This window comes from Rissa tridactyla, chromosome 7, assembly GCF_028500815.1.
Source record: "Rissa tridactyla isolate bRisTri1 chromosome 7, bRisTri1.patW.cur.20221130, whole genome shotgun sequence".
In the NCBI taxonomy this organism is placed as follows: domain Eukaryota; kingdom Metazoa; phylum Chordata; class Aves; order Charadriiformes; family Laridae; genus Rissa; species Rissa tridactyla.
This window is the reverse complement of record NC_071472.1, coordinates 19,880,001-19,897,557: the sequence shown is the minus strand read 5'-3', so window position 1 is coordinate 19,897,557 and position 17,557 is coordinate 19,880,001. Positions and strand designations below refer to the sequence as shown.

The window sequence follows — 17,557 nt, the reverse complement described above, 5'->3', positions numbered from 1 at the left end:
TGAAACAGATCAATAACACATCTCCAGGTACATATTCCTCTAAATTCTCTTAGGGAACTTGAGAATGAAGCAGCTAAAATGCCGTCAAAAACCTTGAAATCGCTATTTCAACATCAGCTGCTAACCTTGAGGCCAGGGAATGCCATATATAATTTTGCTGTAGAGCAGCAGGGTTCACTGGGGAGCTATTGCTGGGCTGTGGCGCCGTGAGGGGCAATGCCACAAGGGGGCAGAGGACAAGGGATCAGTCGTGCTGGATGGATTGTGGCTCCGGAGACACCCTCCCTCGGTATTTTGGTCTCTTACAGAGCTGGCAACTGTACAACTTTATAGATAAAACTTATATCTCCATGGCATTCTCCATTTCTTTCATCACACTACAGAGGCACATTTATGATGAATTCAAACTTTCCCACTTGCATGCATATTTTCCCAATCAAATGCAAATTCTTTCACATTACTTTCTATGTGTTAGTGGTAAATTGTCCAGTTTTAATATATTTTCCTCTTGCAATTCTCTGACTATTGGCTTGCTACAGAGAATTATAAAGCATTATGTACAATGAGTATTAAGCACTCCGGGACCAACCGATCATCCACAAGACGGCAGGGGTGTAAATCACTGAGATGAAAGATTTTCTTATGCCATCTATTGCTCACATAGTTTTTACATCCCATCATTCTTGTGAATTCATCCCCTACTAAAAAGTGGGTCTCAGATCTCGTCTTTCAGCAGCAGTTACCTTGTTTTGACTGGGGTTATTTTGATCAGGTTCTAAACTAACCATGGTGGGAAAAAAAAAATGGACTCTGCTTAATGTATATTCACATAATCAACATCAAACTCCTAGCTACCACCAGGAGACAGAACAGAAAAGGATTTCCAGTGTCATGGAGTTCTGGCCCCTGTGATTTCAGTTTTCAGGCAGGCATAGTCTGCCTCTCAAACTTAACATGAAAACACGGGGCTTTGGTGATATTTGAATTATCAAAATTCTTTCTTTTTTTCTTCTTTTTTTCTTTTTTTTTTTCCCCTAGCCAGGCACATAAAGCACTGGACTCTGGACTCTGCTGGCCTGTAGTTGATCTAGTTTGCTACTAATTGTTGAATACTAGACACAAACACTGAACTGTTGTCCAGTACAGGTCACAATTTTATTGTGATTATTTTCTATTGCTGTTATAAAAACATCAAAATGCCATTGTTTTAATGTAAAAATGAGAACGAAATCACGGCTGGCCATTATGACTTGAGTAGATATTAGGTATTATATAAAGTGTTAAATATGCTCCTCTCACTTTATCTACACAGATTCTACTGCTATCTTTAGGAACTTGAGTACATTTTCAGGGCAATAAATGGGTGTTCTTGGTCAAAACAAAGAGCAGGAAGAGAAAAATCCTCATCCACTGTCCAAATGACATTAAAAGTGAGTAAAAATATTGTAAGAGTTTTATTCTCTAGTATTGATCAGTCACAAAAATGTTGTGCGTCTCCAAATATTATGATTACAAAGAATATATGGCTATTATTCCTTTGATTCATACCTTTGAGTATACAGATTACAACATTTGCTTCTGTAAATAAGCAACACTCACTTCCTAAGATTATGTACTTGATTACATACCAGTTAATGTAGCTGAGGCTTTGTAATTAGTATAGAGTCAATTACTACGCAGCCTTCTAAATACAATTTATGTATCTATAAATGATATTTTCAGACATCATTTACAGTGTGTAAATCCAGAGACTAAAGGAAATTAGTCCAGAAATGTATCCGCACACTCAACAGACTGTGTCCCCGTTCTGATAAATACAGAGGATGACACACGGTAACAGTGAAACAAAGGCCACACCTGAGAGAAACCCACGGGAATAAGGAAACACCTGTTTGTGTTGCGGAAGAACAGGTGGGAGGCGGTGGTTTGCCGGCTCAATATCCTGTGCTAGCTATTACAAAGAGCGCTGAGCAGGTGACACTCTTTTTTTTCGCTGTGAGTTTATTAAGAAGCCGCCGCTGCTTTGCACTACCCTGGAGATGCCTTTCCAGCACCGCATGGCTGCCCCCAGCTCCCTCGCCGTATCACCTCGCCGAGGTCCCCCGGTGCTCGCCGTGCCCGTGCTGAACGCACACCGTTTTGCCTGCTGCTGGGTAGCGCAGGAAGCCTTAATTACAGCCTGAAAATAATACTCCCTTCCCCGGGGAGCTTCCCGAGTTATTCCTGTGGGGTGGGAGAAGCTGCGAGGAGCGAGGCGGCGGGGAGGCGGGCGCTCCCCGGGCCCGACCGCTGGATCCGGCGCCTCGGGCCGCGCCGGCGGGGCGGCTTCAGCACCACGGTCAGCTCCGAGCGGGCGGCGCGCCCCGGCCCGGCCCCGCGTCCCCGACCCCGGCCCCGGACGGCGGGGCGGAGCCCGGTCCCGGGACGCGGCGCCCGCTCGGTCCCCGCCCCGGGCCGGCCGAGGTCTGCCTGCCGGAGCTCACACACACCCCCCGCCCCCGAGGGCACCCGGCGAGCGCTCCCCGCCGCCCTCTCGGCCCCCGAACGGAGGCTCGCACCTGCCCGCAACCGAGGAGCAGCGCCGGGGAGAGCCCCCCTCCGCCCCCCTCCCCCCGCGCTTCCTCGGCAGGAGGGGTGCGTGGGACGAGGGGAAGCCCCCGTCTGGGTCACGCTGCGGGAGGAGGGGGCGATCCCTTCCATCGGGGCGGGGAAGGATGCCGAGGGCTCCGGTGGTCCCTTCCCTCCCCGCCCCTCCCATCGCTCAAAATCGACCCCCACTCGCGCCTCCCCCACCCCCCGCCCCCCCGACGGGGCGTGTACAAAGCTCCCTCCCTCCCCCGGCCCTGGCAGCGCCTGGGGCTCCCCAGCGGGCCACGCTCGGGGGCCGCGAAAGGGCCGGCGGTGCCGGGAGGGCGGAGAACCTGGGGCGGCCGGAGGTGACGGGTGCGTCCCCCCTCCCCGCCGCCGCCAGCGCTCTCGGTGCCAGCTGCCCCCCTGCAGCCGCAGCGGTGGGGGATGTGGCACGTCGCGGTGCTGCCGGGGTGTAGCTCATTCCTGATGCCGCTGTTTGTCGCTGAGTTTTGAAGAGATTTATTGGCTGGCTCTTGCGAAGCCACGCTTGAGTAATCCGAGCTGCTGCGCGCCGTGGTGAAGCCCGGAGGGGGCGAACGTCACTCCCTCTGGCAGCGGAGCAACATTAGTCTTCCAGCCCTCTAACCATCACTACAGCGTCGGAAACTGCCGGGTCACAGCCATTTGCTTTGGAAAATTGGCGATGTTTGGTGCTAGAGATCGATTACCCTTGTAATCTTCCCCCCCCCTCCTCCTGCTTACCCCACCCCTACCCGCCCCAGACAATAGCGTCCGAGCTCCTGCAGGAAAAAAATATAAAAGAAAGCAAGGAAAGAAAGAAAGAAAAAGAAAGAAACTGGGGGATGGATCTGACTCCGATAGGAAAAGCGTGTATCTAGAAGTGGTGCTAATGGGAAGAGATTTCCGAGCTCCAGAGGACGATGATTTGTCACAAAGGGTAGCTGGCTCGGTGGTTTGGGCTGGAGCCGTGTAGGAGATCCTTGGAGAAGTCATTGTGCACAGAAAACCGAAGACCTGTACAAACATGCCTGTTCGCAGAGGTCATGTGGCACCACAAAATACATTTTTGGGTACAATCATACGAAAATTTGAAGGGCAAAGTAAGTTCTCTCTTTCTATCTATTTTGCTACAGTAGTTTGATTCTGCTTGTGACTAAATGGACAGCAGCTCCAGACTATTTTAAGTTTTTAGCTTGGAAAGAAAACCCCAGAGGTAAGGAGGGGATCCCTGGCAGGAGTAACATTGTTTTTGATGTAGAATACAGATCACCGACTGGAATTATTTGGCTTTTTTTCCCCCGTTCCAAGGAATAGTTTTTATCTTCGACTGTATCCATATTGTACAGCTATAGAAGTTATATCTCTTACCTTCTTCTGAACTGGTGAGATGGCTCTAAAAGCAGAGTGTACAATCTTGCTTCCTGTGCAATGTTTAAAAAAATCAGCTAGATTTATTATTATTGTTGTTGTTATTGTTATTATTAATTGTCTTTTCAAAATAAAGCAGAACAGTCAGACTTTGATTTAGAGGAAACAGATAATATGCAGAACAGTTATTAAAGGGAAGATACTCTCTTACCTTGTTGTCATGACTGCATTTTAATATAGCTGTCAAGTATTTCTGCTTTGTTTATGCAAGCCTAAAATATCGTATCAAACCAGTGCAAATGCATCCTCAGGGAGAGTCTGTGAGATCTTTTCCAATGCAGCAGTTTACTACCTGTCGAGGAGGCTGAAGCTGAAGTGTTTTTCCTGGCTGGAACTCTGGTTTACGTTAACAGTAAGAAGGAACACTTGATGCTTAAAATGAATTTCATTTAGAAACAGTAGTTTTGATATATGTACATTTATTTAAATATTTAGCATATTTTTAGTGTCAGTGGTGCAAACCCTTACAGCTAACTTCAGTTTATATACTTCATTATACTTAAACCCACGTTACCAATTTAATATTTATAATATTTGAGAAAAAAAATGAAGATGCTGTTTGTAGTCCTAATTTATCTAAATGTTAAGTCACGTTGCTATTCGAGTAGCAGTTTTTATGCAGTAAAGTGTATATATTTTGAAGAGAACAAAGCACTACCTACTAACTAGGCAAGTGGTAGTGAAAATTCAGCATGACTGAAAGACCGTAGAAAAAGCAAGAATGAAATCTATATTTTTCTCTCCAAATATTTCACTGTGTTCAAAGACAGAATATCTTTAAAATTTTCAAGACTTGTACTGCTAACTTGGTGCCACACAAAGTCTTTTATAAAGCAAGGGACCTACTAGTGTGATTAAGTAAGCAGACATTCATGTTATTAACAGTAAATGTATCAAAGCTGCACATTTATAATTACCATGGGAATCGTGTGTTATAGTGGTAGACAGAAACAAATGAAGTAACAGTTGAAAACTTTTGAACCTTTCTGTCAGGTGAAAGTTTGGGACAGGTGATGGACTGAGGCACAGAACTTCAGCGGACTGTGCAAAATGTTTCCAACACCACAATCTTTGGTTTTCACGTACCTTCATACTCCTTTTTCTGTTTGTGTGTTTGTTTTTTATTTTTACTAAGAGATATTTTCTTATATAAATATAACTTCTAAGACAATCACAGAGGAAAAAAATTATCATGTTCTTTTCTAGATAATTTTGTTAAAATACTGACTATAAACTTGCTGTCATTAACCTTAATGAAAATCCCTACAGAGTAGGCTGAGCTGGTTGGACCTTATCCCAGGAAGCCCTTCACTTGAGTAAAACCCCCTTCCCGAGGCTCCACTTTCCCACAAAAGAAGCTGCTAAGTTTTCAAGGACTTCCCTGGAGTTAACGGTTGACAGGATGGCAGTTATCACCTGGGTTTCAGTGAAGCTAAAAAAGACAACATTTTGAAGTCAAAAGGAGTTTTGCAAAAGACTTGCATAATCTGGATTTATTTCCTTAAAAGACAACTACCTTCATCTTTCATGTATTCTAAATTTATTGAAGTTTCTTTAAAAGCTATGAATCAAATTAGCTACATTAAATGACTGAAAATCTGTACATTTCAGGCATCCCAGTGAAAGGAAGGGTTGTTTAGCATCCATCCATGCAATTGACATTTTATGAAATGTTGAAAGAGTACTAAAAAATGCATCACTTTCTTTTATTGCAGATAAAAAATTCATCATTGCTAATGCTAGAGTGCAGAACTGTGCTATCATCTACTGCAATGATGGGTTCTGTGAGATGACCGGGTTCTCCAGGCCAGATGTCATGCAGAAACCTTGCACCTGTGATTTTCTTCATGGGCCAGAGACCAAAAGACATCATATTGCCCAAATTGCTCAAGCACTGCTGGGGTCAGAGGAGAGGAAAGTAGAAGTCACCTATTATCACAAAGATGGTAAAGTCTGTTTTTATTTTCAAGACTTCTTGTGTGTTTGGTTATCAGTTGGTTGGTTAAAGAAGTGGGTATGATCTGCTGGCCAGACCCTTGGCTGGAGCAGTGTTGTCATTTCTCTGAAGTCCAGTGAAGTACACTTATGTATACCAGTAAGGGAATTCGCCATGAAAGTAGTGGGTGTATAGAGTATATCAGTGTACGCTGGCTCTAACAGCTGAATGAAGCTAGCAGCATGTTTGCAACTGTTGAACAAAAGTTCTCCTCTCGGTTGCTTTAAAGCAGATCTAAATCTCCTAAAGTAAACAGCCCTACAACAAAGAACAGATAACAAGCATAGAGGCGACATCCTGTGAGAGTTAATTTTTAGGAACTGTTTCATCTCACAGGGCATAGGAACGGTGTATCAGTTTCAGGGGGCTTAAGGCTGCCTGCCTCATGCAATTGGAACTGTACCTCCATTTAAATGCAGTATTTTACTGGAAAAAGTATAACAAGGTTAAAAGTAGCAAAAATTGGCTTGTCATGAAGAAAGCATTAGCTTACAAAGAAAGTCTTTTTCAGATATGAGATATTGTGAAGTTGGAGTACCTACAACTGAACCATAGTTGTCCTGGAATTATATTGTCTGAGTAGAAATTTTGGGCTGGCTAAATTATGAAGAGTTTCCCTCTTATTCAGTAAAGACTCAATATAAATCAAATATAAATCAAGATAAAAGTCTGTGAAAACTATTGCTGATATAAGGAAGACTGGCTAAAACTGCTGTGCTGATGCTTTTTTTCCTGTTAAGAGCATAAAATGAATAAATGACTGTATTTGCAGATTAAAAAATGCATACACATGAAAACTAATTATGATACATAATAGCTATATGTAAAGTTCGGTTTGGTGTTGGTTTTTTTTTCCTAATTACCCAGGGTTATTTACAGAAACATCCATCTTTCAAACAAATTCAAGCAATGGATAAGTGCGGTGTACCTTATTCTGTCTCTTGTTGTGTACACTCTTGGGAGAAGGAAAAGGAAATTCATATTCAAATGCTGAGCTTAAATTAGTTCTGGAGAAGTGCCAGTGTGTTGTTTGCATCAATTTTAGAATCACATGCAATGGATGGTCTCACATTTTAAAGTCACAGAGTTAAACCCTGTTCTCAATAATTCTGTTGTTATCTCGGAGAGACTTAAGTATTATTTTTAGCTTAGGCTGGTATAATTCAGATAGGACTCGGGCCAGCCATTCTACCCACACTACCAATATTTAAACATATTCTTCTTAGTGCATTTTCAGTAGAGTCCTTTATTCTTAGATCTGGTTTGGTGGTTTGGAGCAGATTTTGGTCAAGATCTGTTGCTGTAGATGTGCCTTGAACGTAGATTTATCAGGAGACCTGATACCGCGTGTCTTTTACCATCTAGCCTGTGTTTGTTTTAACTTGGCGTGTGTTAAAAATAATATTGCAAAAGGAGAATGTCATTGCTAACTTTCACAGCCACCAGCCTGGAGCACTGTTTTGAGATCTGGTCGTTTAAAAGTGCTTCAGTCTCTCAAGATACTAGGAGGGAGGGAAAGGCGCTTGACTGAAATACTGCTTATCTGTCAATTACTGTAAATACATATTTTTCTAAAATGCTGAATTCTAGCATCATGCAACACACCATAGTCTGTTTGAGGCAAACCAAAGTAAAATTGTCTGTAAAAATTGCCGTATCTTTTGTAAATAGTTTTGAATTTTGAAGCACATTGCAAATGAGTTATGGATTATTCAGTGTAAACAATCTTATGCATAAGGGTTCTCAGTAACTTCACTTCTGTGAATAGTTTCTTTACATTACTAGGTTGAAGGTTAAGGAATTTCAAAAGATGCAGACAACAGTTCTAGACAAATTTGAGTTGAATTCCTCAAAATTTTACCAGTCGAAATGTGAACAGGACTTACCATGTGCATTATATGCACTGCTAAATTTAAACAAATACAGGTGAATTACTTTGAATTGTAAATATAATTTAAAATATCAAGTCACTGATTACAGGCAAAAATCAACAAAATACAAGATAGGTCTGACACTCAGAAGCGTAAATGTCTGACAGCTTGATCATTTGGATATGCAGACTTTTTTGTTCCATTACACATAATGTTCAATTTCTTTACAAAAATATTATAAAAAAATCTGAAGTTTGTGTGGTATCATAATGTTGAAACTACCTATATGATGGATATAATAAATATCAGTAAGCATATAGTTATTCAAAATTACTGAAAAGATATACTTCACTTCTTCACTTACTTCACTTTTTCAAATTTACCAATTTGTTTTTGCAATATATAGGGTAGTATATATATAAAGACTTTATATAACATACTCTGTATATTATAACAATATACAGAATGGTGATACCTAACAAGGACTTCCTCCAGGTTCTGAAGCAAAATTAATTTAAAGACTTTGCTAAAAATCTGAGAGTTTAGTGCCTGGTTAGTTGTTAATTTTGTACTGTGTGCTCTGAGTGCACATGAGAGTATTTTAAGAGGGCGATGCCAGCACAGTTAGAAATGTAGTTTTCTCCAGGAAGTAACCCAAGTTACTCCAATGAACTACCCACTGCTTGAAAGTTTGATTTGACATTTTATTTCATAGCCACCCATTGTATAATATTTAACATAGTACTAAGCATACAGAGGAGGAAGACAGCTCATGAAGGTGTGAATCACTTGAGGTTCCACCGACAGGAGTTTCTGAAGACCATATTACACAGTCCTGAATAAATGCCCAGTGAATTGTAAATAAAACCTTATTCCGCATCACACTATTATTTACTCTATGTAAGCCATTGATTAAAATTATTTTAATATTTCAAAGTAAAGCAAATGTCAGTGGGATCATATATCCCCTCACTTATAAAGCTAATCTGTCATCAGAAGTCCAGCAATGCAGATATCAGAAAGGGAACGGCTCTATAACTAATGCTTTCTCTTTTTAACAAATACCACCTCACATAAAATATCACAGCTTTAAAGTTTAACTTAAAAGGAAATTCTTGCACTAGAAAAATGGTATTGCATATGTACTGGGAATTAGGATTCTGATGTTCTCTAGTGGTCTATAGTCTACTTTCCTAGATGAAAGAAAGTGCAAGGTTTTGAGTTTTAAACATCTTGATGATGCAAGACCGAAGGCTGCTGTTTGTTCACTGCTTTAATCTTTAGGCCAGATCACACGCTTGAAGAAAAAGGGACAGAAGGATGGGCGAAAAATTGTAGCAGGGTGATTTTCAGAAAATGGCAGTTGCTTGAATCTACAGTGCTTTAAACGCGGCAGACAGAAGATAGAGTGGACAAAGAAGAATGCGAATTCAATGTATTATCATTTGATAAATGTTTTACCTAGACTGGGCGTGTTTCCCTTTCCACTGCGCAGTGCGGGGAGGGTGCAGAGGAGAGGGGGAGAACACTTGTGGTAGCTTTGTGTAATTGTTGAAGATAGATAGCGTAGAGGCGGGATGTCAGCATTACTTACGCACCCAGCAGGTCCTGCCCCAACCACACCAGTGCCCTGCCTTCACAGAAGTTTTTATCATGTGCAGCTAAAAGCCTTACTAGCTCCTCTTGCAGTATTTGTATCAGAATAAGATTGTTAATATAGCCTACATTTGGGTTTAATTTCTCCTGATTACTTTTTCCTTTTAGAAGGGTATTTACACAATCCAGGCAAAGTTCTAGTCCTCTGTCCTGTTAGAGTAGTGCCACAGTAGGTGATTGCACAGTTATCAAAAGAATTAATTGCCAGTGAGAAAAATGGTTAATGGAAACAGATGGACGCCAGAACTAAGGGTCCAAATCTATAGGTTCTCATCACACAAGAAGCTCCACAAATGCCACTGGATGTACTCATGCAATTAAAGACTTGGTACATTTAATTTTTAATGTAAACATCCATTTTTACAAAGAACAATAGATAAATACAGAGAAATCACAAGAACTATTATTTTGAAACAGATTTAGTTGAAAGTCTTGCCCATTAGGCATTAACATCTGCTTAATTCAAATTATACTCTGATATCAAAGTAGCCGTATAGCACATTCCTCACTATCTCACAACTTCATTTTCACAAACCATGCAGCTATACGATCGGTATTATAGTTGAAGGTAAAATACTGTTTATACAGAATATCAATTCTTATTTTAATAAAGTTATTTGTGGTGAAAATATTTGACAGCTCTTCCTTTGAGGACTCCATTTTGCAGTTTAAGTCATTATTGCATAAATCATTCTTGACAGCTGTAAAATATTGCTTGAGGTGGTAAAGCTGTAAAGCTTTTGACATAAAAAGTATAATTATTTTGGGGTTGAGAATGGATACATGATAATCAGAAAGGGTTGTATCACACTGAATGCTTTTTTACTTCTTACTCTAGGCTTTGTGGACAACAGTGGGCTGTATCTAAGCTTACAGAGTACCTTTTAAAGGGAGGTAAGGAGATCATTTAGGCTCACATCAGATACTCTAGTGTAAGAAGCACTACAGAAGAGTATAGGTTTGAGCAAAGATAAAATTAAGCAATTATTATCAGAGTGTTTACAAACCTCATAAATTATTTGCCACTTACCCCGTTTGAAAAATGTAATTTGCTACATTTGACTGCAAATTAAACATACTTGTATTTTCAAAACACATTAAGATTCCAAACTAATATTTTTAAGGCCTGTTAAGCTCTTTTTTGAGGATAAGAATATAAAACAAAGTGCAATCATACTGACAAAATAAAGTGGAAATGGTATTAAGTATTCTAAAACAGAAAGATCAGGACTTCATTTAGAAGGTCATCATCTAGGCTTCAGCCAGCATTGGCGTTGTATTGCCTGTTTGTGTTCTGTGGAGGCTGTGAACCTACCAAACAATTAAAAATACAACTGAGAAGAAAGACCCTTGCATGTATGTCAAGTCCCTTCAGATTAGTTCTAACATGAGGGTCAGCAAGTGCAGTTTGGACTGTAGATTCAATGCCTTAACCAGAGCTGATGAGAAAGGTCACTGTCTAATACCCTGTTCTTTTAGGAGTTCTTGGTTAAGAAATACTACCTGACTGCATTTCAATAAAAAAATTGTTACCCCCCAACAAAATGCTGTCCAAAAAACCTGTCTTAGTGCAATTTTTTTCCAAACATCTTAAAAAAACCCACCTGGATCAAATCCAGAATGTTACTGAAGGTGTCGAACTATTGGAAATGGACGACCTTTTCTTATGTCTCTAGTGTAATGTTGCTACCTTAGGTTCTAATACTTGTTCTAAGAGACAAGACTGTCTTTTGTCCCATTCAGTATTGCTATTTTTGCAGCAGGGAGCACCATTAGCAGTGAGCTGGTACCTCAGTGATCAGAATATCTCATTTACCCATCCCCATTCAGTTATGGCTCCTGTGCCTGCCCAGAAGTGTGGGTCACTTCTTATTCACCTTTCGCATGGGATACCTAATGATTATGATAAAGCAGCTCTCAGATATACTAAGTAGGCTTATTTATGGGCCAATTTCAACCATATTTTTCAGTCCCTTGGCTTTCCAGTATATTCTTTTTTTCTTCTCAGATCAAGATGAATTTATTTTCAAGAAGAAGGAGGATTTTACAGAAGATCATTTTTTCCCTTTCATGTATTCCTGCTAATGAGAGACAGTATCTGAATAAAAAGGAATAAAAATTAAATTGCCTTTAAAATTATTACCTCTGTCAGTGTTTAGGGTCAGAAAGATATGATTAGATATAGCTAATTTTAACAAATAATGAAGAATACAACTGCTATTATTATAGCTACTGCATCTTTAACAAAAAAAAAAATATCTTACACAGTTTGGAAAAATACCTTCTGACAGTTTTAAGTTCCTCCATGGCAGAAATAAAAAACCTGTAGGCTAGTGGATCAGGAGGAGTCTTTCATTTCAGTTCAGTGTCCAGAGGGAGCTCTTCTGCCACTGGACTTCCATAGTGCAGTTTTACAGCAGGATTCAGAAAGTTACAGGGTCAACTTACACTAATCAAGGGACCCAAATTTCCCTTGCTTGAGCTACAAAGAATCAAGGATTGCTGACTTTCAAAAAGAGAGTCCTACAGTGGTAAGAAAAGTGTCACATTCTGGAGTCAAACGGCACTAGAAGGTTATGATAAGATACACATACTCAAAGTGTTTCTAAGCTGTTTAGAATGATAATATCCTATGGAGAAGAGTTTCATCTTTTAGTTAGTCATTGCCTGACAAAGTTTTTTATCTGCTTTGAATATGCTCCTTTCAATTTTAGTGAAAGCTATTTTGGGTTTGGGTTAGGAGATAAAAGGAGCAGAAGCTGTTAGTCTATTTTTTGTTGTGGTTTCACATGATTTTTTGTGTCTTCTTTCCATCTTCAGTGTGCATCCTTTTTAATGTTACACTCTGCTAAGAGAGTTATTCCATACTCCTGATTTGCGTTACCAAGCGCTTCTTTCTCTTCTCCATCGAATTGGCCCATACATCAAAAAGAGATGCAGAGAGCAAATCAGACATCAGACCTTGCAATAGGAATGGTAGAAGAGCAGCTGCTTTTCTAATAGCGGCCTTATGCATATTTGGTGTTACACACACTTCAGAACATCACACTTCAAATAGTACCGATGTTGACATCGGTGCTGTTCTCTCTGGTTTGAAGCAATGGGAAGAGAATAATGGTGTGAATTAGATTTTATCTTAGTGGTTTCAAATCCAGTTTTCAAGTGTTCCCTACATATTTGACTTAGTGTATGACTCAATCTGTGTGCTAGACGGTCCATATTCTTCCCAGCTAAGTATGGAAAAAGCTTAATCGAGCAGTATAGGATTCAGAGTTGCAAGACCAAGCTGACTATGGAAATTGCTAACTCACTCTGGAAACCGCCTATCTCAAAAGCAATCGGAACTGTAGCTGTGAACCTAGATCTAGGCAGAGCAGGTGCATGACAATGACAGTGGAGTAACGTGGCTCTATAGTTACAGCTGGTTTCACACAGACTACATCTCTGAAAGTTCACATCTCTGAGGTCAAAAATATTGGTGTTACGGTTTTGTATATCTTGAACTTTTTAGTCTAGTACACTGGTTTTGGTTTAAAGGAAATAACATACATATTTGAATTATTTCTTAGAAATTAATTTAAAATTTCATTTGGAAAGCAGAATTACAGCCAGAACTAGTCACAAAATGCCTTTTCACCTCCAGCATTTCCATAGATACCCCGTTTTAAGCTCCCTCACCAACTTCCTGGTTGTTTGTTTGCCTTTTTGTTTCTATTTTTCTTAATTCTTTACTTCTGTAATCACAGTGAAATCTCATCAGTAAAGATAACCACAAAGGATACCAAAATTCAATCTGAAAAAAAGTTGAAGCAAGCAGTATAAAGTGGAGGTCCTGTTGTCTTTTTCTGTTCCATTAGCCAGCCTCTAATTAAAGATCTCCTTATGCCTAGTTTTGATAACACCCTCGAATATAGCTCTGAAGTTTTATCCACAAAAAGAACATATTACAGTTTCATTGTTAGCAAAGAGCCATCATATCACCGAAACCTAAAGATGGTGTTTAAATGTCAACATTATTAACTATTTCATTGCTGATACTTGAGTAGAAATGACCAGAAGAAAGCTTAGGCCAGAAATCACGGCTGCCTTCAGTACTTCCCTCCTGCTGAAATTTCTTGCTTTCCTGTCCTTGTTCCTCTGTAGTGCCATAGTCAATAAAAATCCTTTCTATTACATTTTGCCATGGCCTCATTTAAATCCTTGATTTGCCACGTAAGACTCCAGTGGAAACCAGAAAGCCTTGCCTAAATGGTCAGTTCAGTTCAGAGAAACACAACAAGACTTTACTTCAAATGCCAGGAAATTAAAATTTATCATAATACCAAAATACACTGATCCTTGATAGGGTGAAGTTATGAAATGTTGGCCTCTTTTGAGCAAATGTATGTGACTATATTGTAGCTGATTGTTTCTGCTCCCAGAAACATTCCTGAAGGCCGGAGAATAAGATAACAATACGTACAGATAACAGCACTTGGCTTGTGCACCCACAACTTTCACAGAATTAGTGTGCAGAGTTTAATTTTTTTTGCAACACTAAAAATCCTGATCTTTAGGTATTAGAGCACTGCTGGTAGAGACATAGTATGCCATTACTAACTAGTATTAGCTGAATCTTGAGTTGCTACATACCAAGACAACAAGTTGTGAAACAAACATGCAAAACATACACAAAACCTTCCTCCATTTTAATCCAGAGGGTAGACGGGCGGAGATGACTTCAGAACAAGGGCAGATGTACATTAAGGGTTTTGCCTTTGTCTTATACCTAAACTGCTTGAAAAACAGTTAATCATCATGTAAATATGTTTCGTCACTAACACACATGTTCTAAAGCACTTATTCCCAGCTGTTCTCAGACTTTGGAGTCTATGCCCTTTTGAGATTGTTTATTTCTTAGAGCATTCTCTGCTGATTTTCATTCAAATCAATGCAAGTGGATCTCTGAAAATAGCTTGCAAATTTCATTCTTTCAAAACTCATTTGTGCCAATCTGCTTTACTCCTTCCTCTCTGGAAAAAATGCCAGATAATCTCATTAGTATTTTGCATGTTTATGGCTGTTGTACAAGAAAGCATTTCTTTTTATACTTTCAAAAAAGCCTGAAACTCATTAGTCTATAAATCCTATTGTCATGGTATTTAAGGTAAAATACTGTTGCAGTTCTGTCTACTGGCTTGAAAAATGGCTTTCAATTCACAAATGGGAAAGAAAGAAAGAAAACCTAAAGTCCATGTCATTTTAAATAATGATAATAAAAGAAAGGAAAATGCGTTCCTTTTTTTCCATCATAAGTGCCCAGCATTATTTTTGCATGATAAAATATACCAGGAATCAATTTAACACCAAAGTCCATCCAACAGAAAAGACAACACTTCCCAAAAGGACTATTTCTGGAGTCATGGACAACATACTATATTATGTGAGAGAATAACAGCCCTCAAGTACAAAACCAGGTATCTATAAATCAATATCGGAGCCTTCTCTGAGGATTAATGGAGCGGCTCATGAACTGGTGTGAAAGACAGCCTACGTATAATGTCAGTCCGTGCTGTTCCACAGTTCAGAGCATCCTTAGCGCCTCTGTAAGTTATACTGATTGCTTATGGCAACAAGAATATGAGGTGGCACAGAAGCGGCTTTAGTGTTTCACGCACAGTTTCAAAGAAAAGTTTTGTAGAGGGATAAAGCAGAGTTTGAGTACTGTTTGTGGGTGATGACAAAACTAATAAAGACATTGTTTCTCTTTATCCTAAAACTTGCAAACCAATTCTCTCGTGTCAGGAGTAGAACTGGGGTCTAAGGGGTTACTCCCAAATGCTGAAGAAGTTAATTAAAACTACTAACTGCTACTGCGGCTACAAGCAGAGCTACTGTCTGATATGTGTGATGTTTGTAGATCAGGTGCTAGGTGCAGGTGGCATCTCTCTTCTCTGGTTACTGTTTATTTAAAGAGAGGAAAAGAGGAAGGAATAATACGTGGTACGCAGACAACTCTTCTTCCTAGCTGACAGGTATGCAATTCTATTTTATGAAAACAACTACACAAACCAAGAGCGTTACAGTTGAGGGAGCTTTTCAATAGACCATGCAGGTCTATTTACATTCATTTCTGGTTGTCTTTTGACCTCATTTATAAAAAAACCAGATCCTGCAGCAGCAGAATTGCCAGTAGCGTCACTGTCTCTGCAGAACTCAGCATATGCAAAACACAATCATTAACTTGATAAATACATTCTGTGTGGCTGCTTGTATTTCAAACATGATTTCTCACACATTTGTATATGCAAAAGCATTTGTCCCTGCTTCACAAGAACTGAGTGAATTATTTCCCCTTTAAGTAGTATTTTGGTCTTAATCCTTTTTCTTTCACCTTGGGATCCTTTTCCTGTAAATAAAAAAAGTTGTAAATAAAGCACTTTATTTCCACTTTCTGAGGAATTTTAGAAAATATATCAACTGCTTTTTGAAATGATGGAGAAACAATTCTACATGTTTAACCTTGATTGTTCCCTGTAAAGTAGATTATCCAAACTTTTTTTTTGCCCCCTCGGGGCCACAGGCACTAAAATATCAGAAATAACTGAAGTACCATAGTTACGAAGATCACACTGAGATTCAATTACTCCAAGGGAAATGACTGACATGAACTTTTATATGTCAGAGCAAATTTTGGACTAGATTTTCAGTTGTATGTATTGTGTCATACGTATATAAAATATGAAAGGGCATTTAACAACTTTTTGTTGTTAACAACTGCTTTGAGGTTGCCAAAATTACCTCCTACCCCATCATAGAATACAAACTGATACTCTATAGTTCACAACAGTTTTACTGATAACACATTATTCTTATTAAATACATTCAATCACAAGTCTGAACTGAGCGGCAAATTAAAGTGACCCCTAATGAGCTGATTGACTAATGCAGTGAGTCTCTTACCTTGAAAGACAGATTATTCTTGAAAAGCTCACAGTTCCAAACCATCATTGTCTACTGTGTTTTCGCACTGTCCTCCTCTCTTTTCTGAGAGAGTACACCAAGATTGCATTGTAATGTTTCCCAGTATAGACAAGAGCACTGTGTATGTATAAATAAATGCCTCAAAAAACCCCAATGCCAACATGTTCAAGTCCCAAACATGGATAACAGAGTGAGCACATGAAGTTCTATTTAATGGAATAGTTCTGTAAAACAATCTCTAATAGGAATTGCACTGAATAGGAATTATTTTTAAATTAGTATCTCGGATCACAGGCCAGGTCCAAGAAAAGAGACACCCTAGAATGTTGTTGTGTACATGTCTCTGTCCTGTCTGTAATAAAAGGTAATTTCTAGAGAAACGACCTCTTGTGTTAGAGAGGGTACACGCTGTAATGATCCTCAAGTGCTAGAATGAAGTTAGAGACAACTGGGGTTATTCTGAACAGCAGAAGAGGCCAAACTGTTTCCTTCTCTTGCCCCAGGGTTAAAGAAGTTCAGCCCTCAGGGTTTCCAAGTTTGATACAGAAAATAGAACTACCAAATAAATGACAAAGAAAAAAATATAGGAGATGCAGTTAAGAAAGTTCAGTGGCTGCTAAGCTCACACTTTTTCCAAACAGAAAACACTTATCATTTGCAAGTCTCACATTGGACTTTGTTGTGATAGTTGTAGCACTTATTCGGGAGAACCATGAATCAGTCATACAGAGCCAATGCATCATTCTTAAACCACATCGGTATTTTACAAGGAAGCAAAACTATATCTTATCTGACCATTATTTGTCTTTAACTGATGCTGCAGGTATCATATAATGAACGAGGCCTTATTTCTTCCCCAAAACAAAAAACTCCCGCTCTCCAAACATTCAATTAACTGAAATTTCATCAGACTCTAGTTTGATTTAGTTTTTTGGGTGTGTATAATGGAGTCTGTTCTCCATGATCCTGAATATTTGTGAGTTACATAAACTTACCAATGGGAAAATGGACGTTTCTGCAGGATATAGTACATCTGTTCAGATTCAACTAG

The 17,557-nt window shown here is 39.4% G+C and overlaps 1 protein-coding gene across 1 annotated transcript in view; it reads left to right on the top strand.

The window, feature by feature from the left end:
- The first annotated feature begins 3,431 nt into the window (after positions 1–3,431).
- KCNH7 (potassium voltage-gated channel subfamily H member 7) overlaps positions 3,432–17,557 on the top strand; it is a 237,852-nt gene continuing 223,726 nt past the window's right edge. The window contains exons 1-2 of the mRNA XM_054209833.1: positions 3,432–3,692; positions 5,736–5,966. Coding sequence (XP_054065808.1) covers positions 3,617–3,692; positions 5,736–5,966 — 307 coding nt within the window. The 5' untranslated portion in view covers positions 3,432–3,616. The remainder of the gene's footprint in view (positions 3,693–5,735; positions 5,967–17,557) is intronic.